Source organism: Porcisia hertigi, chromosome 35, assembly GCF_017918235.1.
Source record: "Porcisia hertigi strain C119 chromosome 35, whole genome shotgun sequence".
In the NCBI taxonomy this organism is placed as follows: domain Eukaryota; phylum Euglenozoa; class Kinetoplastea; order Trypanosomatida; family Trypanosomatidae; genus Porcisia; species Porcisia hertigi.
In genome coordinates, this window is record NC_090594.1 from 342,332 (window position 1) to 366,979 (window position 24,648).

At 56.1% G+C, this 24,648-nt stretch overlaps 5 protein-coding genes across 5 annotated transcripts; all 5 read left to right on the top strand.

The window, feature by feature from the left end:
- Positions 1 to 559: 559 nt before the first annotated feature.
- Positions 560 to 1,252, top strand: JKF63_01072 (uncharacterized protein; the record flags this gene model as incomplete). Its single annotated transcript, XM_067897121.1, has 1 exon — positions 560 to 1,252. One exon carries the CDS (start codon positions 560 to 562, stop codon positions 1,250 to 1,252), a length of 693 nt encoding a protein of 230 aa, XP_067753278.1.
- Positions 1,253 to 2,663: 1,411 nt separating this feature from the next.
- JKF63_01073 (uncharacterized protein) lies at positions 2,664 to 4,172 on the top strand (the record flags this gene model as incomplete). The annotated part of the gene is made up of 1 exon (XM_067897122.1): positions 2,664 to 4,172. The coding sequence occupies one exon, from the start codon at positions 2,664 to 2,666 to the stop codon at positions 4,170 to 4,172; it is 1,509 nt and encodes a 502-aa protein (XP_067753279.1).
- A 1,667-nt stretch (positions 4,173 to 5,839) lies between these two features.
- On the top strand, positions 5,840 to 7,447 carry JKF63_01074 (uncharacterized protein; the record flags this gene model as incomplete). Its single annotated transcript, XM_067897123.1, has 1 exon — positions 5,840 to 7,447. The coding sequence occupies one exon, from the start codon at positions 5,840 to 5,842 to the stop codon at positions 7,445 to 7,447; it is 1,608 nt and encodes a 535-aa protein (XP_067753280.1).
- A 3,604-nt stretch (positions 7,448 to 11,051) lies between these two features.
- On the top strand, positions 11,052 to 14,021 carry JKF63_01075 (uncharacterized protein; the record flags this gene model as incomplete). Its single annotated transcript, XM_067897124.1, has 1 exon — positions 11,052 to 14,021. One exon carries the CDS (start codon positions 11,052 to 11,054, stop codon positions 14,019 to 14,021), a length of 2,970 nt encoding a protein of 989 aa, XP_067753281.1.
- Positions 14,022 to 21,430: 7,409 nt separating this feature from the next.
- On the top strand, positions 21,431 to 22,648 carry JKF63_01076 (uncharacterized protein; the record flags this gene model as incomplete). Its single annotated transcript, XM_067897125.1, has 1 exon — positions 21,431 to 22,648. The coding sequence occupies one exon, from the start codon at positions 21,431 to 21,433 to the stop codon at positions 22,646 to 22,648; it is 1,218 nt and encodes a 405-aa protein (XP_067753282.1).
- Between the last annotated feature and the right edge of the window lie 2,000 nt (positions 22,649 to 24,648).

Here is a 24,648-nt window from a genome sequence, read left to right on the forward strand (position 1 = left end):
AAAAGGCGTGGTACGTGTTGCCGTCTCCCCTCCCCCCCCCCCTCACTTCACCTTCACAGAAGCCCTTTGAAGTCATTCGATTAGCAACACCCACAAAAGTTACCATTAAGAGGTCAGAAGGAGGAGGAGGACTGACCGCAGTGAAATGGGACACCCCCCCCTCCTCCCTGCAAAGTTGTGACGCAGCCAAAGTGCTCAGCACGTGCTTACGTGCACACCCGACACGCTTTTGTGTGCGTCTGTGTGGAGAGGCAAGGATCTCTCGCAGACCACTCTGTCACACACCGCCATCCCCGTACTCAAGACGCCACTCCCAAGACGGGTGTGGGTTGTTGTTCTGACTTGCCCCCGACGCCCCTCTACCATCATGCCCCCCCCCCTCCCCCCAGCCTTCGTATTCCTATTCCCCTTGTATGACAAACCGGTTTCTCCCTTGCACATCCTCGTCGTTATCAAAGTCTAACGCGCACTGGCACTCATACAAATTCAAAGTACCACTCGCTCGCTCGCTCTCTCCCTTCTCTTTCCCCTCACCCCAATCCCCCTAAACCTACTGAAGATGCCGCCAAAACGAAGTGCCATGGCGCAGGCGATCCGCGACACGTACAATGAGGAAACGAGTCTCGCTGTGGTAGAAGAATGGTCCTCAAAAGTGGTGGCTGATCTCGAGACCCGCGCCAGGAATGCAAACGATGCACGAAAGGGATTGCTGGCGTATCCTTATACGGCCGATGCCGCCCAAACGGTGCCGAACATCGTCGTGGCGTCGCTACGCGAGTTCCAAGAGCAGCTGCATGATGTCTATCGCGCTGCCGAGACTATCCGCACCGTCATTGCGTGCCGAATTCCCGAGCTCAAGGCGGAGGACAACCTCGGTGTCGAAGTACAAATGACCGTTTTGAAGATGATCGACACGCTGGAAGGGAAACTTCTCGGTGGTTCCAGTGGCGACAAGGACGGTGGTGCGCCCGGTGTGGCGGGAATCAACGCGACGCGCGAGTTTCTTGCCACACGCGGAGCTGTGGAAGACAAGATTCTCGGCAAAGCCGGCGACGATGACAAAAAAACAAAGTCCTCTGCACCGTCAGTGCTGATGGAATTGCAGCAAATCGATGCAGATGCGCTGTTGAGGCTAGAGCTGAGCGCCACGCAAATCGCGACACAGATCCGCTCCTTCATCAACGTGTATGCCCTCAACTGGAAGAAGTTGATCCAGCCGCGCTCCAGCGCTGGCGAGAAGAACATCAGCTAGCTCCTGTGTCAATGCAGAAAAAAAAATGGGTGATTGTACGCTAGAGAAGACAGTAGCCCGGCCACCTACCATGTGTGCTTCTCGTCTTCTGCGAGTTCAAAACAGCTCCCACAAGGACAAGACGAGGCTCCTCTGTAGCGGTGTGAGCATCAACTCGCGCCCGTCCCTGTGATTATCGTTGGAATTAGCTCGCCATCCCTATCCGATCTCTCTATGGGTGGGAGGGGGGGAAAGGATAGAGGGGCCACCCCCTCCTGTTCCGTTTGCGCTTGAAAGGTGTGGTATCGCACTTCCCTCTCGTATCAAGGATGCAGAGGTGGAGAGGGCATCCTCCGTGCTTGTTATTCTACCCTTGCCAGCTGCCCTCCACACCTATCCCCTCCCCCCCCCCCCCAAAAAAAAAAAAGAAAAAAGAAAAAAAGATCATCGCCCACCTCTCCCTCTATTCGTGTTATTCTGTCATGTTCCGGTACCCGGCGAGGAAAGGCATTTTTCAAGGGTCTTGTGTCTGTTGCTGTTCCCCTGTTCATGCATACTCAACGAAGCGCGGCAGTCTCTCTCACCCCGGCCCCCCTCCCCCCTCAGCGCCTACTCTGCAACTCCACAAAATGATGAAGGGGGAGGGGGAAAATCAAAATCGATACAGGCAGCCAGCAGGCGGGGTGGGGGAGGGGTAGAGACTCCACCATTCAGGGTATTTCTTTCTTGCCTGGAAGGCTCGCCAACAGCTCTATCCTACACATGTTATGGTGCAGAAGAAATCATCAACGATACGCCCTACGGTTCACCGAGTCCAGCGACCATATTATGATCCCTCTCCTCTAGCCGCGCTTCCCCCTCCTCCTTCTTACTCACCGAGTGTTCGTATCACTTGGGTAAACCCCTACGAACACATACTGACACGTGCACCTAATCATTCCCTCTCATCCTCTTTTCTCGGCATCCCATCGTTTGGTTCTGTGCGCTTCCAACATCATACCACCACCACTACCACCCTCCCCCCTCTGTGCATAGATCTGTGTGTCATTCTTCCTCGAGGTCTGTTGTTCGCTGGGTGTGTCGTTGCGATTGTGTTGTCCACATTACTGACTCTTCGTATCTCTGTTGCCCCCACCACCGCCACCACCTCTCTCCCTCCCCACCCGTGTCGGCGCACGAGTACACTGCTAGCTACCTCAGCTTTTGGTTTGTTTCGATTTGGGGTGTGTGTTTTGGATGCGCAACAGTGTGCCGTTTTCCTCCGCCTTCTAGCATCCCTCCTCCGGTTGCCCCTCACACGCTCACACCCAGTGAGCCTTTTCCTCACGCATCCCCCCCCCCCCCCTCCCTCCCTCCACTCCATCCCTCTATTTTTTTTCTCATTTTGCTATTGGCCGTTTAGTGCGCGCCGACGCCACCCTCTCGCTTAATCATGTCTGCACCTGAGATGCAGTATTCCTACTATCCCGCAAAAGCGGTGCACAGGAACTACCAAGCCGGTCCCTCTCTCCTGGAGGCGGGCTACAGACCCACCGATGAAGAGTGCGCCACCCTCGCGGCTCCGATTGCCAGCTTCCTGCGCCACTGTAGCTGCTACGACATGCTCGGTGTGTCGACGCAGGTGGTGGTCCTCGACGTGCATGCACCGCTGTCGGTCGCCTTTATCGCAGCTCAAGAGACGCGCATCCAAAGCTGCGTTCTGTGGGACCCGCGCAAGCGCCAGTACGTCGGAGTGCTCACCTCCACTGACTATATTTGCATTCTTTTGTACTGTGAGTCGCACCCCGAGGAAGCAGATGCTGTAGCCCTATGGACGATCGAGCACTGGCAAGAAGTGAGGCGAGCACAGGGGCTCGGGCGGTCAAAAGAGAAGTTTGGTGCGCTGACATGCCAACACAGTGGCATCGTCACGTGCAAAACCGACTCCTCGCTTCACGACTGCCTGCAGAAGATGCGCGAGCACTGTGTCCGCCGCATCATCGCCTTAGCGGAGAAAGAGGGCGAAGACTTCAGCCTCGTCGCCATGATGGACGTGGGGCAGATTGTCGAGTACCTTGGCGTGATGTTCTTCCATATTGAAAAGGCGGGGGCATCAATCGGCAGAGCCGGTGGGGGCGGCGGCGGCGGTGCCGCGAACAGCAGCACGGGTGGCGCAGCAGGTGACAGTGCTGGTGGCGCTGACGCACCTCACCGCATGAGCTCGCAGTTGTTCACGGAGACCAAAACGACCAGCGCCGCCGGCGGCGACAGTGACTCGCTCATGCACAGCGCGAGCAGCAATGCTGGGGGTAACGCGGCACTATCCTCGATGCGGGGCAACAGCGGTCGCCAGTTCGGGCCAAACGAGTTCGACGACTACGATGACGACCTACAAGGCGTCTTTTCCCTTGGTGAGGCGCATGTACTGCCCCCCTATGTTGCGTATATCATCACACAGGCAGAGGCAGCGGGGGCGAGCGGGTCTGGCGGCGTCGGCATCGCTTCTGACGTACGCGTTGGGCCGTACAACTCTATCTTCGACGTTCCGTTCATGTATCTGCCGCGCATTGGCGCGCACCGCCGCAAGCCTATCTTTGCAACAATGGAGCAAAAACTGAGCGAGGCGCTTACACTCATGCTAGACCACGACATTGAGAGCATCGCCATTTGTGCGCCAAAGGAAGGCATTATCATCGATGTCGTGAGCCGTAGCGACTTGCTGCGAATGGAAAACCAGGGCGTGTACGACACACAGTTGACGGTGCGGGAAGCACTGGCGAGCAAGATCAGTGACCACATCTTCGTCTTTTACGAGAAGGACACACTGCGGGAAATATTTTCACATTTTGTGCGCCGCCGCGTCAAAGAGTTGTTCATGGTGGATCCGGACACAGGGCGGCTGCTGGGGCAGCTGAATGTGGCGGAATTCGTGTACTTTCTGGTCTTTGGCGTCAGCGAGTAGGGGCTGACCTGTTCGCCCTCTCTCCCCACCCCACCCCTCCTCTCTCTCTCTTTGAAGGACAGGCAAGTTTTACAACATGGGCGTGATGTCCCATTAGCTGCACAAGAAGCATGAGGGGAGGGAGAAGAAGGAAGGAGGGAGGGAGGGGGGGGGCATTCTCTGTGATGCGGGACAAAAGTGTGTTCGCCTAAACATCACGTGGGTGTCCTTTTGTGTTTGCCTGTGCGTTCTGATGCGCGTGGCAGTGGTGTCGATGCGGCCGCTCGAGTTCCTGATTGGGGTATCTGCGCTTTTCTGTTTTGTGTGTGTGTGTGCAAGCCTCCTCTGGAATTCAGCTTCGCGACTCTTCGTATTTGCTCCGTCTAGTTTTGCTCTGCATAGTGTCGGCGTGGTGGTGTATCGACGTGAGCGTGAGGAACGAGTGTAAAAAAGAGAGAAAGGGTTTCGCACCGCAGCGAACAGAGTCTGCAGTCATGGCATTTACCTCCCCCCTCCCTTCATCTCGGTTACATTTTTTTTGTGCGCCTTTGTGTGTTGATGCAGCTGTGTGCCATGTGCGCATCACAATCGCTTCGAGGGGAGGTTCGCACGCGTCTGATCACGTCACTCGGTTGGCTGCGGCACCACAGTCTCCGTTTTTCGATTGCTCTCTCCCTCTGTCGCCTATGTTCTCTGTTTCTGCATTCGCTACATATTGCGGTTGGTGCTGCCAGCACCCCTGCATGTATGTGCCATCTCGATGGTATTTGATAAAAAGGCACATTTTTTTCTGGAAAGAACGCCAGGCGTTCTGACGCCTCCTCCTCCTCCTCCCCACCCCCCCCCCCACCCCCTCTCCGCCGCTTTGCTTTTACTCTGTTGGCTTGTGTGTCGGCATTGGTGAATCATCTTCGTTTGTGAGTTCAACATGAAAAAAAAAACTCGTGGTGCTAATGACCTTCTCTACCAGGGCACACAAGCACGTCATCTCCGTCACCAGAGTCCTCCTCCTCCTCTATTACAGGGGGTCGAATGGGGGGAGGGGGGGGGGGCCTTTTTCTTGAGGAAGCAATAAGCAGTCCTCATTTTAGACCCCCCCCCCTCTCTCTCCTCCTCCTCCCCCCCCCCCATGTCGACTCTACACTACCTCTGGTGGTGACAAGCCCAGGAATCCCCCACGACGTGATGATGTGAGAACGCTGCATCAAAGCGACCTGCCACAGCGAGCATGTTTGCACTACCCACGTGATAAAAAGAGAATAGAAACGTAACCCGAAAGCATCTAGCGCGGCTCACACTGCTTACGTGCGAAACGGGAGTGGGTAGGTGCCTTGGGGGCAAAGGGTGAGCTCAGACGACTGAGTCGGTCATTCTTGTAAAGCCTGTTTACCGCAGTTTCGCATCCCGCGATGGTTTTTGGGGGTCAGCTGGGAGGGGAGGGAGGGGGGTAGTGTGTGGTGCTTGACGGGTGTTTCACGGCAGAATGGACATGAAAAGGCCCTGTATGGCCACTCAGGTCTCCGCCGGGTGGGTCTTCTAATGACCACCACATTTTTGGTGTTGCTGTGTTTACCTATTGGCTTGGCCGCGCTGCACCGTGACAAAACATCCCCTCTTTCTTTTGATTCATCTCGACTTATTATTCTTTCCCCCGTCAAACCTCGTTGGCGGCCTTCTAGTCGTAGGCCATGCGGCGTGTACTTGTTTGCGCCCAACCGCACTGGTCCTGGCCGGTGCGCCCCTCTCTGAGCAAGCGAGGATTCGGCGTGGGGCTCGTTTCTGTTTCTTTAGGGCTGCGTCGCTCCCGCGTCGAAGCGCGATGGAGCAAAGCTGCGGCGGAGGGGCAGCGGGTGTCGCGGCGCCCCTCAGCAACGAAAAGCCCCACCACCACACACGACATCAGCTCCTCTGTGGCGCGGCGCGCTTCGGCTTCGTCGTCGTCGTCGTCGTCGCAGGAAACGGAGCCACTCGCGCTTCCCCCTCTGCGCTGCCCGGGCGGACCGCGCATCAAGGCAGAGGGTATCAAGCAGCTGTACAAGGTACCGCATGCCGGCTTCCTTGCCAAGTACGACCAACGCTTCATGCTAAACCTCAAACTCACCCATCAGCTCGTTAGCTACCTTAGCCGCACGACGCTCACAACCCCAGACAAGGTGCTGGTGGAGCTGGGACCCGGTGTCGGCTCACTCACGCGAAGTCTGCTGACGCGACCTTGCGTCGGCGTCCTTGGCGTCGAGGTAGACGAACGCTTCAACCCCCACCTTGAGCAGATTCGCAACTACACAAACAATAAGTTTCAATGGGTAAATGCCGACGTCCTCAAGGTCGATGAGCTGCAGCTCTTGAGGTCGGCCTTCCCGCATTTTGTGAAGGCCAACATGAGGCACCCACCGAGTCCTGGACGCGAAAATCGGGCGGCTAACTCAGCAGCTGGTGCCACCGGGAGCAGTGGTTCTCAGAGAGCGAGCTCCATGGACGAGGCCGCTGAGCCGGATGGGGAGGGTTACGAGGGTGCACCGCTTCGTTCAGCCCAACGTGAACGGCTGCTGCGTCTGCGCCGTGCGCGTCACCCCTACCAACATGGTGATACCACCCGCCAAAGAAGTGAAAGAGGAGCAGACACGGAAACCGCGGCGTCGCCAAATCCCGCCTTCGATATCACCGATCACTGGTGGTCCGACGGGAATGCAAAGGTTGAGGTGATTGCAAACCTGCCCTTTGAGATCATCACTGAACTTTTGATGCGCTACGCGGCAGACTGTGCGCAGCATCGCGGGATCTTCGCATTCGGTCGCGTGCCAGTGCACGTCTTCACACAGCGCGAGGTAGCCGAGCGCATTCTCGCCCCGGCTGGGTCGGTGGAGTTCAGTCGCCTCTCTGTCTTATGTCAGTGCTTCTTTCACGTTCGCCTCAAGCAAACCTTTGTGGACCAGACGTACTACCCGCGCACGAAGGTGGAGGGTGCGATGTTGACGCTGGAGCCGCGGTCGATGCCGCTCGCACGCGGCCTCGGCGCGTCGACTCTCATTCACTTCACCAACCTGCTCATGAAGCCAGGACTTCGCGCCGCCACTGTGCATAAATCGCTCTCCCGGTTTGCGCCTGCCGAGCTCGTCCAGTACATGTTGCAGGAGCTGCGGATGGATGGTGCAATGACAGTGCTTGACCTGACTGTAGTCGAGGTGACCCGGTTAGCCTCCCTGTGGCAACAGTTCATCACGATGTCGCAACAGAAACCACCCGAGGAAGGGGCTGGCGCCGAGGCAGAAGCTGGAGACGCATCGCCGAATCCCTGATCGGCGTTGTGTGAATGGCCTCTCCCCTGCTAAGCTCTTTGGGTGTGTGCCCCCAGCGCAGCCCCGGGTGGAAAAATATATATACACATTTAATATCGGGCAGATTCTGTGCATACGAAGAAATGGAGCCGGCTCACATTGAGTGTGTGACGGTAACTCTACACACACACACACACACAGGCATCCCTCCCCTTGTTTGAGAGCTCCTTCCTTGTCGAACGTACGGCTAGAAACCTGTGGAAACACCCCGCCCGTTTGCGTCTCCTCATGCGCAGTGTGGCGTTCAGCCCCCTCCCCCCCCCCTCCCCCCACCAGTGTTCATCGCTGGTGAGTAGCACCCCCGCACAGGGGGGGGGGTCTTTACATTCCATGACTGTCGCGCAAATGTCGTTGCCCCCTCTGTAATGCATGTCTTTCTCGCAAGAATGAAGCGAGGCGGTCTCGATCCCTCTCCCTGAGGGAAGGAAGGACCGTATAGATGAGAAGAGGACAGACAGACACAGACAGACAGACGTCTCGTCCGTCTCAGTAGTGGTGATATACTGGCCAGGCAACCGAATATCGTGTGTGGGGGAGGGGGAGGATGGAAATAAAAGCCTCTAAGCCACCTCCGCCTTTACCCGTGTGGATTCGTGTTTCTCGGAACAGATGCTTCAGAGGAGTTGCTTAGCTTGGTGGCCATGCGTAGTCGTCTCATGCACACCACCCTCCCTCATTTCTTCTACCCGGGCCCAGCAGCGTCAGAGCCCCCCTGACATGGAGTCTATGTGACCCGAGTTCATGGCTGTCATCACACATTTTGGGGAGAGGGAAGGAAGGACGGTGGCCATGTATTTGTGTGTATAATTGACAAGTGTACGCCTCCGGCTCATCACAGATAATAGTGCAAAACCGACATCCAAAGAGAAAACAAGAATCGCACGGCGGCGGTGGCGCGACCTCGGGGACACCGCATATGCGATGTGCCTTGAAAAAAAAAGGGGAGGCGTCGAAAGCGTGGAGAAAAAAAAGGATGCAGCCCTGTCGATGATTTCGGTAGCGCCAGCTTACCCAGAGACAGAGACTTTCCCTTCGCTTTCGGCAATTGTGTCGATGAATGCAGCCCTCGTCATCTTTCCACAAACACGCACAGCCTCCATACCCTCGCCTACACCGATGTGCTAACGTACATTCGCGTCAAGTCTGTAACCGGAAAAAACACACACCAACTCAACAAGGACAAGCGAAGGAAATCCTTGCAGGGTGTAGAAGCAACGGCGCATGGGGGTAAAACATACGTAGCCGTGAGTGGTGTGTGCGCGCGCATGATTCGGGCATCGCTTCTTCAACGAGATGCAGAATCGTGTTGGCGAAAGGGCTGCGTTGTCCTCGCATGGAGCCTCCAGCCAGCGCATCCGTGTGACGGCCCCGGAACAGCGCGCGTACGCGGCGTGGATGGGGGCCAGCTATGTGGCACAGTTATCCACGTTTTTGAGCAGGATGGTTGTGACGCGCGCGGTCTACGAAGAAGAGGGTAAGGCAGCTCTAGCGAGGAGCGTGTTGACGTAGACGCGATCCTGACGATCTTCACTTCTATGTTAGTTCGGGATGCAACTGCGCCGCTTCCCCCCCCCCCCCACTGCCGCTGCGCAATAGCTCAACTCACAATGAATTCAAACATGTGCTTATCAAGAAAAACAATGTGATGAGGTCGTAAAACCAAAAGGATCGACCTCGCCTGTGGGAGGGGGGGAGGCTCTTCTAAAGTTGGGCCTGGAGACGGGGGGTAGTGCTTGTATGTGAGTACCCAGCCCTTCATGTTTTCACACACCGTCAGACGCCGCATCAAGGCCACGTTCCCCGCTCATGTGCTTCCTCCCTTTCCACCCCTCACCCACCCACTCATCCACCTTTCCTGTCTCTCTCTCCCGTTTTATACATTTCACCTGTAATAAGAAGTTGCTGTGTTTTCCCTCCTTTTCTGCGTGCTGCTGACCTTCCCCCCCCCCCCACCCTTCCTTTCACGCAGTCGTCTCTTTTTTGGGGGGTGGGGCGTTTTGAGGGAGCGGTGGTTCGGTTGTACCACGCACACACATCTTCACTGCATATCTCCTGCAAGAACTCAGTCATTCATCGCACAACCCTCTCTCTTCTCCCTCCCCTCTACTGCTTCGACCTTGAGGGGGACGCTCTCCCCTCCCCACACATACACACACTTTACCCTTTCTGTGCTTTGCAGCCCTGCACTTCCGTCTCAGATTAGCACCAAAAGGAGCCCAGGAAAACTCGACTACGCAGAGGAGGACGTCATTCACCCAGCCAACACGCCTCTTTCCTTCTATGGTGCGACTGTGCGCGCCTATCCCGTGAAACACCGGTAGCATCATCTAAATTGCCTCCATCAGCATTGATTGTATCAACGCATTCGCACAAGTGACATACACACTAGAAAAAAGGCCCGTGGCAATTTTCTTCTGCGTTCTCCTCCTCACCGCCTTCCCCCTACCCCACCCCCGCCCCCTCGCCGCATGCCGTGTGCCTGTAGACTTCCTCAACTTGTTATTCAAGACAAGAGGGTTGTTTCCCATCTACCATATCCCTCCCACGCTCTCCGTTGCGGACCTTTCTATCGTGTCCTCGCCCTCCCTCCCCCCTCCCCTCCTCTTGATCTAGTACACTCGATTGTCTTGTCGAGAAAGGACACTTGTGTCACTCGCTATGGTGCGGGTCTTGAAAAAAAAAAAAAAAACGATCGTCTCCCTTTGACCCTGCGCCACTCCACGCGTAAACGCCCCCTTTTTTCTTTTGTATATCTGCTTCACTGTCCTGCTGCGGTTGGCATTGTGCTTTGATTATTATTATTGACTGGTACGTTCACCACTCTGACAAGCTCGTACACGGAAGGACGGACTCACCTCTTCCCCACACGCACACACAATCATCACTCATTTTTGTTCGGTTTCTCTTCCCTCCTTTCCCCAGGCCACTGATAATCTGCTTCTCTTGTGTTTTTGTTTCCCCTGGCTCTTTCCGTCTCAACAAAAGATAAGGCGACGTATCTCCGAATCAAGCTGGGACTTTCCCCGTTGTCGCTTTACCTCGCGGGAAAAAACGGGGGAGCAGGCGGGCGGAAAGAGGCCATCATTCCATCTCGCACAATCTTATAGTTGCTGTTGTTTTTTTTTTTGAGAGGCCTTGTTTTGTTTGCCTTCTAGTTTCTTTGGGTAGTGGTGGCACTGCACAGCAGCCCGTTGTGCGTGAAAGATAAGGTGGAAAAGGGGGAAGAAGAGTCGCATACGACTTTTGGCAGGTGCGGGTGTCTTTTTAAACAATTGACCCGACCTGCTTCTTCTTTTTTGGGGGGAGAAGGGGGGGAGAGAGCCGTGTATTCAATCTTGTCCCTTGCCCCCTGTCCCTCCTCGCTGTCACTGTGATTGTGAAAAGGGGGGAGGGATTCTGTGGCTGTTCGTCTGTGCACTCGTGTCGGTTTACGTGTCCGATATGTGCGTGTAGACATCTTTGGCGTGGCTTTACAAACACTTCCTAAAGAAAAAAAAACAAGAGGCTACCTCGGGTTCCCCAGCCCCTCCTTACCCCACCACCTTGTCCTCTTGTGGATTCTCGTATGGTACACGCGCGCGCGGGAGGGATGGCATACGCCTACACGGACCCGACATCCATCGACTACATCCTGCAGTGTGCACACGATGAACTGCGGCGTGGAGAGAACCAACATTATCGCTCCGCTGAGGCCCAGTACACAAACCATGTAAAGGAGCTCCTGGGAAACTTGGAGCGTTACCTCGAGACGTGTGGTGTGCGGCTCCCCGCTGAGGTGCGAGAGGGTTCAAAAGTAGCTGCTGCCCCTATGGTGGCTGGAGGACAAGAAAGTGAGCAGGCGGTATTGGGGGCACAGCAGGTGATTCAAGGTCATTGCCTCGGCGGCAGGTCTGCGCCCGCGTCGGTGACAATCGGACATGTAAAACGGGACATCGATGCCGTGAACTGGCAAGGAAAAGCAGGCAACAATCTTTGTGCATTCTCAAATAGGTCAGCCTGTTGCGAGTGGGGAAATCTGGCTACCCCATGTCAAGCGGAGCGTGACAATGGCCCGGAGATCACGCATCGTGTCCTGAGCCGTGGCCCCATAAAGGTGCCGGCGTCGACTCTGCGTCGCGCCCCCCTGCCAAGCGAACAAGTGGATGCCATGTCCGACTCCTCCTCCTCCCCCCTCGGGGCCGCCTATCACCATCGTTCCGCACCAAGCTATCGGAGCGTGGCTATGACCAACAGCGACAGTGGAGTGGGTATCTTCTACAACACCCAGCAAGCGACCAGGGCACGTGCAGCCTACCCGTCCTCCTCGCCGTTCATGGCTGTCGACGTTGGAACGGACGGCAGCGTGGACAGTGGCAGTGCCCCTATTGTGGCCATCATTGGCTCTGGGTGGAGCAGCGCTAACGGTGCGAGAAGCAGAGAGTGCAGTGACAGCCTAGTACTACGGTCGCCACGCACACCACCTCAGTTTTCCGATCACAACACCGGGGCGAACGAGCGCGGCAACCTCTACTCATCAGGCGGCAGTGGCAGTGGCAGTAGCAACATCCGCCCTACGGCGTTAGGCGCGACTGCCAGTCATGACCGCTGGGGTGAGTTCGGAGCCTTTGTGCAGTCCGTCACGGAGATGCGCCCGAACAGCAACATGGCGTCCCTCGAAAGCGCACACGCGGCGGGATGTCCACTTCCTGACGGCGTCAATGGCGCTCTGACCACCGCCCGCCCCGCTGCGATGCGAAACGTGGAAACAAGCAGGAGTGGAGCAGCGTTGGCCTCGGTGGCTGAGACAACGCAGCGGCCTGGTGTTACGCCTAGGGGTGAATCTCAACTCCCTGATGTAACCAGCACGGACAATTCCTTGACAACACCACCCACGTCTGTCATGGCGGCCGCTTCGGGTGGGCAAGTGCGACTACCACCGGCGAGCCGGGGTGGCGCCAATGCGCACACGTCCCCTCTGCCACCACCGGTGGTGGCTCAGGGGACCGGTAGCAGCGCAGTGCGTGCGCTGTCCACGGCCGCCGCTTCGCCGGAGGCAGGTCGCTGCAGAAAATGGGCCAACGTTGATGCTGACAAGACGCTGTCGTCTTCATCGGACATACCGAGATCTCATGTCTCAAATTCCCCGGTGTTGCAACAGCGCCGTGCCGGGGAAGCGGATGTCGGGGTGCTACAGGTCGAGTACATCCCCTCGCCGCAGCAGCAGTCGAGACCCAGTGAGCCTGGGTATATGGCACATGCAGTGGTGCCCGTGCACCGCGCAGCGCCTGTGCCGCTTGCCAGCCAGCCACTCTATACCGGCGGCAGCATAGGGACATATGCGCTAGGGAGCCACCACCACACACATCACGACTCACTCTCGCCGTACCCCAGACCATCAACAGACGGGGTCGCGGTGCCGAAGATGGCGGGAACGACAATGATGCCGAGGTGCTCTGAAAAAGAGAAACTCATGCGTCGCCTGCGAGAAGTGCTGGAGCGGTCCGCCCCGGCGCCATCTCCGGACCAGCTCTCTGTGATGCCATCCGCCGTTGCACAACCCCGGCGGTCGTCCTTGTTCAACAGCTCTGCGCGGAGTGTAGAAGAGCCAGTGAAACACACTGAAGTCCGCCATACCAGAGCACCCACTTCGGCACCTATGACTGTGCTCCAGCACCCCTTACCCATCTGCTTGGCAGGGACATCTGTCCCTGCGGCGCCGCTTTGGCAGCAAACCCAGCGGATGTCGCATCACTCAGTACCGTTACCGAACGTGTCGTGTACCACCAGCCCCTTTGATTACACGAATGGTAACGGTGGTGAGGATGAGACTCGCACTGGGGCATGGGATGGCTCGGGGTGTCCGTACAACCTCTCAAGCAAAGACACCCGCACCGAACCGTCCACTTTCCACAGCGTGTCGTGCGGCACTGTGCAACTCGAGGAGGCTGACGTAAAGCTGGGGGGGGGCGCGGACAGAGTCAACAGTGAGTTACCCAGGACTCGTCACACACCAATGGAGGCGCGTCATGCTTATCGAGGTGTGGGCAGTGGCGACAACACCGCCACAATGGTGATGGGAACTCCACTTGATGACTCGAGTGCCGGTGGTGAGTGGGGGAGAGGCAGCCGCATTACAGCGAACAGCGCCTCCGTCCGGCCGTATACCCAGGAGACCGTAGCCTCATCGTTCGCCACCAGCCTACAGCGCCATCCGTCTTCGCTGCAGGTCGGCACCTCGTGGATGCGGCCAGCACGCAACCCCCCGTTGCATGGCACTCCAGGCACAGCGATGCCGGGCGCCTCGGCGCCTGACGAATACCCTCCAGGAATCACCAACAGCGACATTGACAACGGCAGCCGATTGGAAAAAGACGAGGCGCAGAGAGCACACCTTGAGTACTCAGTGGTGGGAAACGGGAAACGAATCGATGAACAGCAGCAATCGGAGTACGAGAGCGAAGAGAGCGCGCCATTGATCGATCATTCCTCGGCACCGGGAGAGAAACAGCAGCTGATGCAGCGGCTACGCATGATACTTGGTCGTCCCAGTGAGTGAGAAGTGAGTGGAGGGCGGGCGCAGATGCAGCAGCTGGACAAGCCTCGTCGTCCAGCCTCCACCCGCGCGTCATCCAAGTGTATTCCTTTTGCCTTTCCGGTCCGTCTACTGTCCTTCCTTCACTCTTCTCTTGTCCCTGCACCCTCCCACCCCCCCCACCCCGCTTTTTTTCTCTCCCCCCTCCCCTCTGTCAGGTAACTGTTGCGGCAGTGCAAGTTCGATCTGTGGGTGGAGGGCGGGCGGGGCAGGGCGGGGGGGGGGGTCTCTGGCTAGAAGCAAGGCGGCGTGAACATCATCATCTGTGTGAGCCTCAAGGTTGTTGAAAAAGTTGTAAATCTCAATTCAACAAAGACCAGGCAAAGGGTAGCTCAGGAAAAGACGTTCACAGCAAGGAGAACGTTGATGGGCCCGGAAGAAAGAGGAGAGGGTGGGGTAAAAGATTGCGTACGATGGCAAGGCGAATACAAATGCAAAGCACTGATATTTTTCTGTCAAGCACTAATTCTCATTGAAGAGAGTGTAAAAATAAAAAAATTCACTGTCCCCCCGTCCTGTTTTCTTTTTCCTCCCAAGAGGGAGGGGGAGAGAAGGTGCCGCAGAAGAAAAAAAAACGCTTATCTTTTTTTTATTGCTTGTTATTCTTGTGTTGTGTTACACAAAAGGCAGAACATCTTTGTACTTTGAATGTGTTATGCTCGTGACATCCACATGTGCCCAGTTTTTTTTTTTCGTGGCCCCTGTGTGCTTAATCTTGTACGGTACTTTTTCTCCCCCCCCCCCTGTTACGCCCACTATTCAAATTAGTTAGTTTTTTTTTTAATTAGTTGTTGCTCTTTCTCGTTCACCGGTGTAAGTTGTCAACTACTTCCATGAATTGCATTCCAATAAGCGTGTTGTCCCAGCAGCCTTTCGAGCCCCCCCCCCCCGCCCTGCTACACCCCTTCCCCGGCAGTGGTGGCAGAATGTGCCACAGTCTGTCTTGCGAAGATGAAGGTCTGTATGAGTTCTGTTCGACCAGGGAATACGGCATAATCCCCCCTCCCCATAGATGGAAAATACCCCTGAATAGCGCCTACGACCAGTAAAGGGTGTCTACACCATCACATAATACATCGGTCCTTTTTCTGGTGCGGGTTATTTTCTGGTTGTTGCGTATATCTGACGACGATCAGCCCCCTCGTGTCGTCGTCGTCGTCGTCTTTTTTTTTTTGAGGGGGGAGGAAGATGAGGGAGTGTTTACCCTCCCTGTTTCGAGCCCGGTTGCGGACGAACCGACCTCCCCTCTGCCTCGCTCTCCCTCTCCTTCTGCTTGATGTGATACTGCGCACCAACAGCGAGACAAGTCTCCCCTTTTCCTGACGTTGCGGATTCGACAGAGTAGCGCCAAAAGGAGGGGGGGGCTCTTCGACAATGGCAAAGGGAGGGATGCACAACCGGCTTGTTATTCGAACATGTGCGTGCGTGGCATCCTTGGTTGAGAAGCCAAGAGTTGAATCATATAGAGCTAGGAAACAGGAGTAAATCATGAGTAAGCAGCAGACTGAGAATTATGAACGCCCCACTTGTGTCGTTGTCCGCTTTCATGTACGTTTGAATTTCTTGACTTCAGCACGGGGCGCTACGATGACGAATGCCGCCGCTGCTGGTGTCACAGCGCTTTCCCTCATCTTTTTTTTGTATACCTTGACTCCGCTGTTACTGTAGCCCCGACGTGTCTCCTCTGTGTGCGCGTGTGTGTTGTTTTCTCGGAAGCATCGACCTTTCCCTCTCCCTCCCCCCTCCCCCCTCCAAAGACAATCTCGCCTCGCGGGCTGTATCACAGGTCAGATTCAGGTGCACGTGTATTTCCCTGGATCCTCTCGCTGACCCGTACCATAAAACTCTCTACTTTGCCCCTTTTACAGGAGGAAATCCATGGGCTCACAGAGAAGCCCAACAACTCCTTTCACCCCCGGCCTTCTCAGGGCGCCCACACACACACACACATCATAAGTCTTATCGAACGACTTGGTATATGCAAACTCGCTCATGACCTCGGTGTAACTCTCTGCCCCTTTTTCTTCATTCACCACTCCTCCCCTCCTCTCCCCTCCCTTCATCTGCCATATTGTGAGAGTGACACAGTGGTGCTGCGAAGGATTTCCTCATTTAGTGTCGTCAACCCGTATCACCGCTTTTCTGTGTGTTCTTCCTACATCCTCCAGGGACTGGCGAAGGTCTCGCTTCCTTCGCTTGAGTCCGATATTTCTCCCCATTATTTTTCTTTTGGACTCGCGTGTTAATAAGGCCCACGACGCGTTACCCTTTCTCCCCCTCCTCATTAGACCTCGTGGAACTGCGCCCACCGGTACAGTCATGCGTTACCAGGGTGTGTAGTCGTGTGTGTTGTGCGTCTGACAGCCTTCTATCCTGGCCAATCCTCTGTTGCTCGTTGCTGTGTATATCTCCCTGCTTTCCCTTTATTCCTTCGACCAGATACCGCTTTCTTATTGACTCGGATAAGCCTGGCGACCTTTGGACACCTCCCCCCCCCCCCCACCACCACCACCACCACCATAAAACGAATCAGGGGTTGGGGAATTCAAAAAGGAGGAAGAAGAGGGGGAGGGGGGGATGACACACAACAGCGAAAGACAACACGACCTCACTCATCGAATGTCCGACATGGATGGTTTACCAGGTGATTCAGCAGAGCCGGTATACTCCCGTGAATCATCTGCGATGAACATCAAAGAAAATGTCCAGATACGTCTCCCAGACCCCAGTTTCACGGCGGAACAGACGTCGCTCACAACGATTGCTGTGAGGTCAGCGGCACCACATGTGGCCAGACCGCCCCCATCCGCTTGCACTAGCCAGGAGAAATCTCTCCCCTCCCCAGTGGGCGTACCCTGTCATCCGCTGAGTACCCATGGTGATTCAGGGAACCGGCGTTCACCGTGCGCTCTTTCTTCTGGTAACGACCATTGTTTATTGCTGTCTGGGACAGAACATGTAAATCAAGCAGCTATGACGCGGCAGCCGACGGTGCCGGGTGAAGGTGAGGGTAAGGGTGAGGGTGCGTGGACGGATGTACCAGCTGCAACTCGGCTCTATCACAATCCCACCCCTCTGACGATGCAGCCTGAGGACTTATCGGCTGCCATGAATGCGCTGGCGAATGGTGCCTCCGGTGTCACCATCGATGTCAGGACTGACTCGCCACCTTCAAGCCTCAGTGTGGGAGCCGGCGCAACGGAACTCTCTGGCGCCACAAGTGGTACACAGGGTGTGGTTAGTGGGCTGCCACTTGGCTCCACTGTGCAGCAGCGGATGCCCCAGCACCATGACAACGCCTGCGCCTTTCCATGCCCCCACCAACTCGCACAGGAGGAATTCACTGCTGCCCTGACGCCCACGGAAGACGACGCTGGCTACACTATTGGTTCAGCTAGCCGTAAGTGGGAAGTGGATGCACCTGCAACAAAAAACGGCGATGCCGCGAGCTCACCTCACGGCGCCGCGGAGGTAGACAGAGACTCGCCAAAGTCATCCACGTGGATGTACGTTGAGAAGCACGGCCTTGACAGAAAGGAAGTTTACCCCAAAGAATACTTGCTTGCGAGTCCCCCCCTCACCATCAGCTCTCCCCCTACTGGTAACAGTGACGGTGACGGTGACCGTAACAACAACACGGTGAACGGGACCTCGAGGACAGTCGACCAAAGCGTCAGCGGTCACGCCTCCGCTACCCGCGGCTGCGACAGGGGGGCTTTAGCCTCTCCGCAGCAAATGAGCGATGCCCCCATGAACTGTATCCCTTCTGCTGCTCGCGGCGCACCCGAACGAGCCACCACGCCGACTCGAGGAGAGAGTAACAGCACCGGGGGAGTGGCGGTGAATGATTTGAGGGAATTGCCCGCGCGGCTTGAGCACAATGAGAGCCTCAAAGGCAATGCCGACCCCTTTGCTAGCAGCACCAGCACCACTCTCTCTGCGGCCAACATCGCCGCCGAAGGTGGTGCGGCCAGCTGCCTCTCTATGGCGACAACGAGAAGCGCTCAGGCAATCATGCCGTCTGGTGCCGTGTGGTCCCTTTTGCCCACCCCAAACCCCAGTAGCGGGCTGTGTGTTCAGCCCACGCGAACCCCATCCACCCCAACCATGGCTCCCAACAACTGTAAGGTGGCAAGGGGGGAACGTAGCGAAGAGGGGCCTGCGGAGACCATTGAAACCAAAACCCAGGACGGGTCGCAGGTGCAGTCCAACAACGATCACAGTGTCCCGGCCCAGTGCACTTCTGAGGCTCTGCCGCTGCTGCGGTTACAACGCACCAGCCCAACGCGGCGCTACTCATTGGAGGACCTTACCGATCCCTCAGGCAAGGACAATTCTGCTGGTGGCGCGCTGGTCACAGGTGCGGAGCCGCGTACGGCCCACCTCAAACTCGTCGCAGACGACGACCCCAGCCTCCGTAGCAACAACAGTAGTCTCCCGCCGTCGCTCGCAAATTCACGTGTGGAAGAATGCGAAGTGAACAGTCCTCGAGTAAATGCAGCAGAGACAGCGCAAAATGATGCGCAAGCCAACGGTTCTACGGTGCTCGGCGCAGAGGAAGCAGGGTTTGCCGGTGGTAGCAGCAGCAAGGAGGGCGAGGGCTCTTCCCTCTCGCCTTCCTTTTCTGTGCAGCGGGAGGCGCACGTGGATGTGACGACCCCCACATCCGCTGCTGACCCAGCTAGCGCTGGTGCGGGGACTCCCCCGCGCCCTGACAACGTCTCCACAAACAGCGACTTGCCAGGCACAAACTCAACTAGCGTCAAATGCAAAGAAACCCTGCAAAAATCTTCAGTGACGGATCTGGCGAGTGCTCTCCACTCGGTCCCCAGCAGCACACAGCAGCAGCCACAAACACAGCAACTCCCCACCGACTCCGTTTGCGGCAGCCCCTGCACCGTCGCGCTGGGCGATGGTGTCACGCCTGCCTCGCGCTCGCAGCACCGGGACGCATGGCAAACCTATTTCGACCTTGACAATGGCAACGGCTTATCAAACAGCCCGCAAGTGTCTGGCACGTCGCCCTCGGTAGACTTTTCAGTGGCGCTCGCAAAACAGCGAGCCCGTGAAGTCGTTGTGGGCGGCTCCGGGGCCGAGGAAGACGATGGCTTGTGGAGAAATTCGACATCATCTAAGCTGAGAGACGATGTGCAGCCGCCGCCCAAGTCCATTGCGGACACGACGGCGCGCCACGTCACTTTCGCTGACCCGGCCACGGCGTGCCTTGTAGAGCCGCCCGCCTCGCCGTGGGCGGAAAGCGAGTACTTCTGCTCTCCCGATTTTTCGTACATGGAATACAAAGATGACGAGGAGGGCAGCCCGTCAGAGCAACACCGGCACCACCTCGCGGATTCGCTTCTGGTGGATAAGGAAGAGGATGAGATTCTGCGGGGCATTCCTCCCTTCCGCTTTCTGCGCAGAAACGTGCGTATGAAGTCAGCATCGCAGCTGTCTAGCGCCGTGGCACAGCCCAGCGCCCCTGCATGGGAAGCTTGGACACGACGAAGCGACGGTCTGCAAAGCCGAACAAGTGCAGAGGAGAGAAGCGATAACGCACACGCGGACTCGCGCGTCGTGTGGGCGCACCAGCAACCTAAAGCAGCAGCACTAACACCTCAGCAGGGGGGGAGTGTGCAGGAAGACGCAGACCACGCTGCCGCGGAAAAGGTGCCGCGCGTTTTCTTCACAAAGGAGCGGTTGGCGTCCCGTGCAGCGCTGATGCAGTCTCGGCGCGCTGGCTTTCAAGCTGCGGTGAGCACCAACGGCGACAGTTCGGCAGGTGCGCCGTGCTTAATCCCTGCGCCAGGAGCATCCTCTGCGTCTCTTCTTCGGCCTCCCCCACCAGCCACAGTGCCTTCAGCACCGGTTGCGTCTACCCCAGCCTCGACTTGGCACGACTCAAAAATGTCTCAGACGCAATCCCTCCCCCCGCCTAAAGACAACATAAGCACTCTCAAAGGTGCCGACGAGGACGACGGCTTTGGTGAGTGGGTTCAGCCGCAGCACCATGCGGCCTCGGCGCCACCACTGCCAGCAGCAGCGGTATCACCGATCGCCTCCCAGTCGTTGACTAAAGTGCAGTGCATACAGCTTCTCGCTGGATTCGACGAAAGGAATGATTTTGTGCCTCGGTCGACCGCGTCACTTGCAGTTGATACGGAGAGCGTCATCGGCATACTCCGCGACGTTTTCTGTGACACAGTTGCCGCTCCCACATCACTGCGCAACGAATCCATTTCACCAGGCACGCCACTGGAGCCTCTCTCGGCAAACAGCACGTCTCCAAACGATTTCTCGGCTTCTGGTGGGTCACTATCCACCGTGGAGCACGTTTTGGGGGCTCTGGGCTTCACTCCCCTCAAGGGCCTCGCAAACAGGGCCTGTCCAATTCGCAACTGCGCAATAACCTCGCTGGCGACCTGCGGTCCACACTCAGCTTGGCAGCCCCCTCTGCCCGGCGCTGGTTCCGCACTCCTTACTGGGGTCTCGGCACCGACAGTTGGCAAGGGTCCGATACAAGCGATCGACAACAGTGCTGCTGGTACTTCAGCGGAGATGGCCACATCGCTAGGACCCCATCTCGAAGACGGCGAGGAAGCAAACGTGCGGCTGGCACGCCAGCGTCTCTTCCCCGTAAGCGCGCAGTTATTCAGCTCTCGCAGTAGGGACTCTGTAACGTCGTCCGTTGCATCTTTTCTGGGAAGTCGCCGCCTCCCAGACGCCGCCTCCACTGTAGCGAAGTGGACAGAGACTGACGTCTTCCTGACGGTGTTGCAGGAAGAGCTTCGCATGGCCCAAGAAAACGGGGGCGTGGTTGCGAAGGAGCGCCTAGAAGATGTACTGAAGGCCGCGTGTTCGTGAAACACACAATTGGCGATGCAGTGGTGTCGCCGTACTTGCTTCAGTGCACTGCTTTCCTTAAATCGTCGTCACACACGAAACAACAAAAAAAAAAGGAATATCAAGAACAGAAGCGAGAACTTATTCAAGTGATTGCGTGCGCAGCACACACGCCCTCTTGCACTCTCGCTATGGGATTTATGTGTCGACATGGACACCCAGCATGTATGGCTGTTAATGGGGCCATCAACGCCATGACTGGTCGCCCCTCCCCTTTCTCATTCATCCTCCCTCCCCCCACCTCTCCAAGACATACTTTAATACCATCACTACACAGCCCATTAATATTCCAGCGTGCACACACAAGCGCAGCAAAACGCCAAGAAGGACAAAAAAGAAAACTGAACCGCACGACTACGTCAGTGTGTCCTCCCTCCACCCCCAAAAAAAAAAATTAAACCACAACCTCAAAGGGAGAAAACACAAATTCTCTTTCGACTCGCTTCTTGAAACACTTGGACACCAACAAGGCAATGTCTGGGACTCCGGCCGATGTATTCGACGGTCTGTCGACGGTGGCCTCCGATGCCATCTTTGCGCTCGCAACACATGCCGCCGCCGTGCAGGGCCCCAAGGCCAACCTCGTTATCGGTGCCTACCGCGATGAACATGGCCACCCCTACCCGCTGCCCGTGGTCCGAAAGGCTGAGAAACTGCTTTTGGACATGAACCTCGACTATGAGTACCTGCCCATCACGGGTTTCCAGCCGTTTGTGGAAGCGGCAGTAAAGCTAGCCTATGGCAACACCGTCGACCCCGAGAACATCATTGCCGTGCAGACGCTGAGTGGTACTGGCGCCGTCTCCCTCGGTGCGAGGCTGCTCACCCATGTATACGACCCTGAGAAGACGCCCATCTACCTCTCCGATCCTACGTGGCCCAACCACTATGCCATCCTAAAGGCTGCCGGTTGGAAGAGCATCCGCACGTACACGTACTACGACCCCAAGACGCTCAGCCTGAATTTCGAAGGCATGAAGAAGGACATTGAGGCCGCGCCAGAGGGCTCCGTGTTCGTTCTGCACCAGTGCGCGCACAACCCCACTGGCGTGGACATGTCACGCGAGCAGTGGAACGAAATCGCGTCGCTGATGCTGGCCAAGCAGCACCAGGTTTTCTTTGACTCTGCCTACCAGGGCTACGCGAGCGGCAGCCTCGACGAGGACGCGTACGCCGCGCGGTTGTTTGCCACAAAAGGTTTGCAGGTTATCCTGGCGCAGTCGTTCTCCAAGAACATGGGCCTCTACAACGAACGCACAGGTGCACTGTCGATTGTACTGCGCAACCCAGAGCGCGCAGTGGCAATCAAATCGCAACTGGAATTGCTCATTCGCTCCGATTACTCGACTCCACCGGCTCACGGTGCCCGCCTGGCCCACCTGATCATGACCAACAAGGAACTACGGATGCAGTGGGAGGCGGAGCTTGCGGCCATGTCTGAGCGCATCCGAAAGATGCGCCACATCGTGTACGATGAGCTGCTGCGTCTGAAGACGCCCGGGAGCTGGGAGCACATCGTCAACCAGATCGGCATGTTCTCCTTCCTTGGGCTGTCGAAGGAGCAGTGTCAGTACTGTCAGGACCATAACGTGTTCATCACGCTGACAGGCCGCGCCAACATGGCAGGTCTGACGCACGAGACGGCGCTGATGCTGGCTCAGACGATCAACGATGCTGTGCGGCAGGCATAACTCATCGGTGGCTGCAGAACGCGTGAGGAAAGTGCAACAGTGCCGCAGGAGAGCTACAAGAGGCGTATTTTCCGTAGCCATGTCCTTCTTTTACAAAAAGAAAAAAATGGAGGACACCTGCGAACATTGTCGCTCCTGTCGTGCAGGTCTACGTACTATTATATATATTTATATATATATATATATATTGTACGCAGACTACGATGGATGTTGTGAGGGTTCGTGAAGCTGTCCAGACGGCGTGCGGTTCTGTGAAGACGCATGCGTACGCCCCCCCAACTACCGAGATAAAGAGATCGGCAAACGTCCCCGTTTGAAGCGGCACGCTTTTGAGAGGCCTATACCACCGATTTGATGATGCATGGTTCGCAAGATTAGACAACGTACAAGAAAAAAGTGCTGATGTGTGTATGTATGTATGTGTGTGTGGACGAGTCTGTGTCTGTGTGTGTCTTGTTCACAGGAAAGCGTGCCGCCACCTCACAGGGGAGAGTGAAGAAGAGAAAACGAGCAGCGCTCTGCGAAAAAAAAACCCGAACCCATACAACCGTGTGTGTGGGGGGAGGGGTATGCTCGCTGATGTCGCGTGCACCTCACCAAAGCGAGGTTACCGGCAATTTGTTTTCCTGATTTCTTGTGCTTTTCTTTTCCTTGTTTTCTCCCCCTCTCCCCAAACGCGTTTAACACATCTGCGCTTGTGTGGGCATAATGTTTGCACCCACCACCAACAGTGGCCCTCTTGTCGGTTTTTTTTTCTTATGCTTACTTTTTCGCGCCTTCCTAAAAAAAAAGGTACTCAGCAGCTCCTGTTTTCTTCCAGCCGCGTTCCCCTCCCCCTCTCCGTCAATCTGTCCGTCTGTCTGTTCATCGAACTACCACACCCATCTCTAGCCCCTTCTCAAAAAAAAAAAAACGCTGGTCAATGGGGGACTATAATTCACCTCCAGGAAACAGGATTTTTTTATATTTGCACTTCACTGCCCTATTCCCTACGATATATATGTCTGCCTGTGAGTCCCTGTATTATACGTCACACTCGACGCACGTTGCAGAAATACCGACATGCGCAGCGAGTGAAACACGCTAACCCTCTCCCTCCCACCCAACCATACACGCACACACACACACACAGCTCGGAGGTACATGGCCTCCACACACAGTGGGTACAGGTGACCCTGATAACCCCTCACTGACGGCTGCTCCCCGTGACCCCAGAGTGCTAGAGAGAGTCAAAGGCAAGCAAAATATCAACATAAAAAGCGTGCCCGTGTCAACCCAGGAAGGAATGTGATAATGAGGACTCAGCCCACATACGCGACTCGCGTTTTCTCTCTCTGAACTCGCCTCCCACTTCCCGAATTAGGCGGTGTTGTGTACTCGGTAGCGAGGGTAACTATATTGTTTCACTTTTTGCGTTACTTATTGTCGTGCTGCGTACGTGTGTAGGCTTTTTGGAATGAGGGGGGAGGGGGCTTGGGTACGACGCCTCCTTGCCACATCAGGGCACGATACCTACAAAATGGTTTTTCTCGTATTTTTTGGTCTCCGTTGAAAACGCTAATCTGCCCCTTGGGCATGTGCATGGATACGCTGCGCGTGTGTCTCTTTGTGCGTCGTACCTGGACTACTGCTGGATGTGGTGATCATGGTGGTCAGTTTTTTGTTGTGTAATATGTGCCGTTTTTTGATCTCAAATCGATGTCCCCTCCGTCTTTTCCTGCGTTTTGTATTTTCGCCTCCCTCTCGTTTTTCCCCTTGTGTTGTTTTACGGTACTTTTCACAGCAGTCTCGGACGCAACAATATATATATATAGATATATATATATATATATGGGTCGACTCCGGTATTGTGGACACCGGGGGGAGATGGATTGGCAACCGAACTCAAATTAGTATTCAAGGCGCACCATTATCTCAAACGAGGTACTGTCGGTGCTGGGGGAAGGGGGGGCACATCGAGTGTAGATTCCAAATAAAACGGTGATCAATACAGGAAGCAT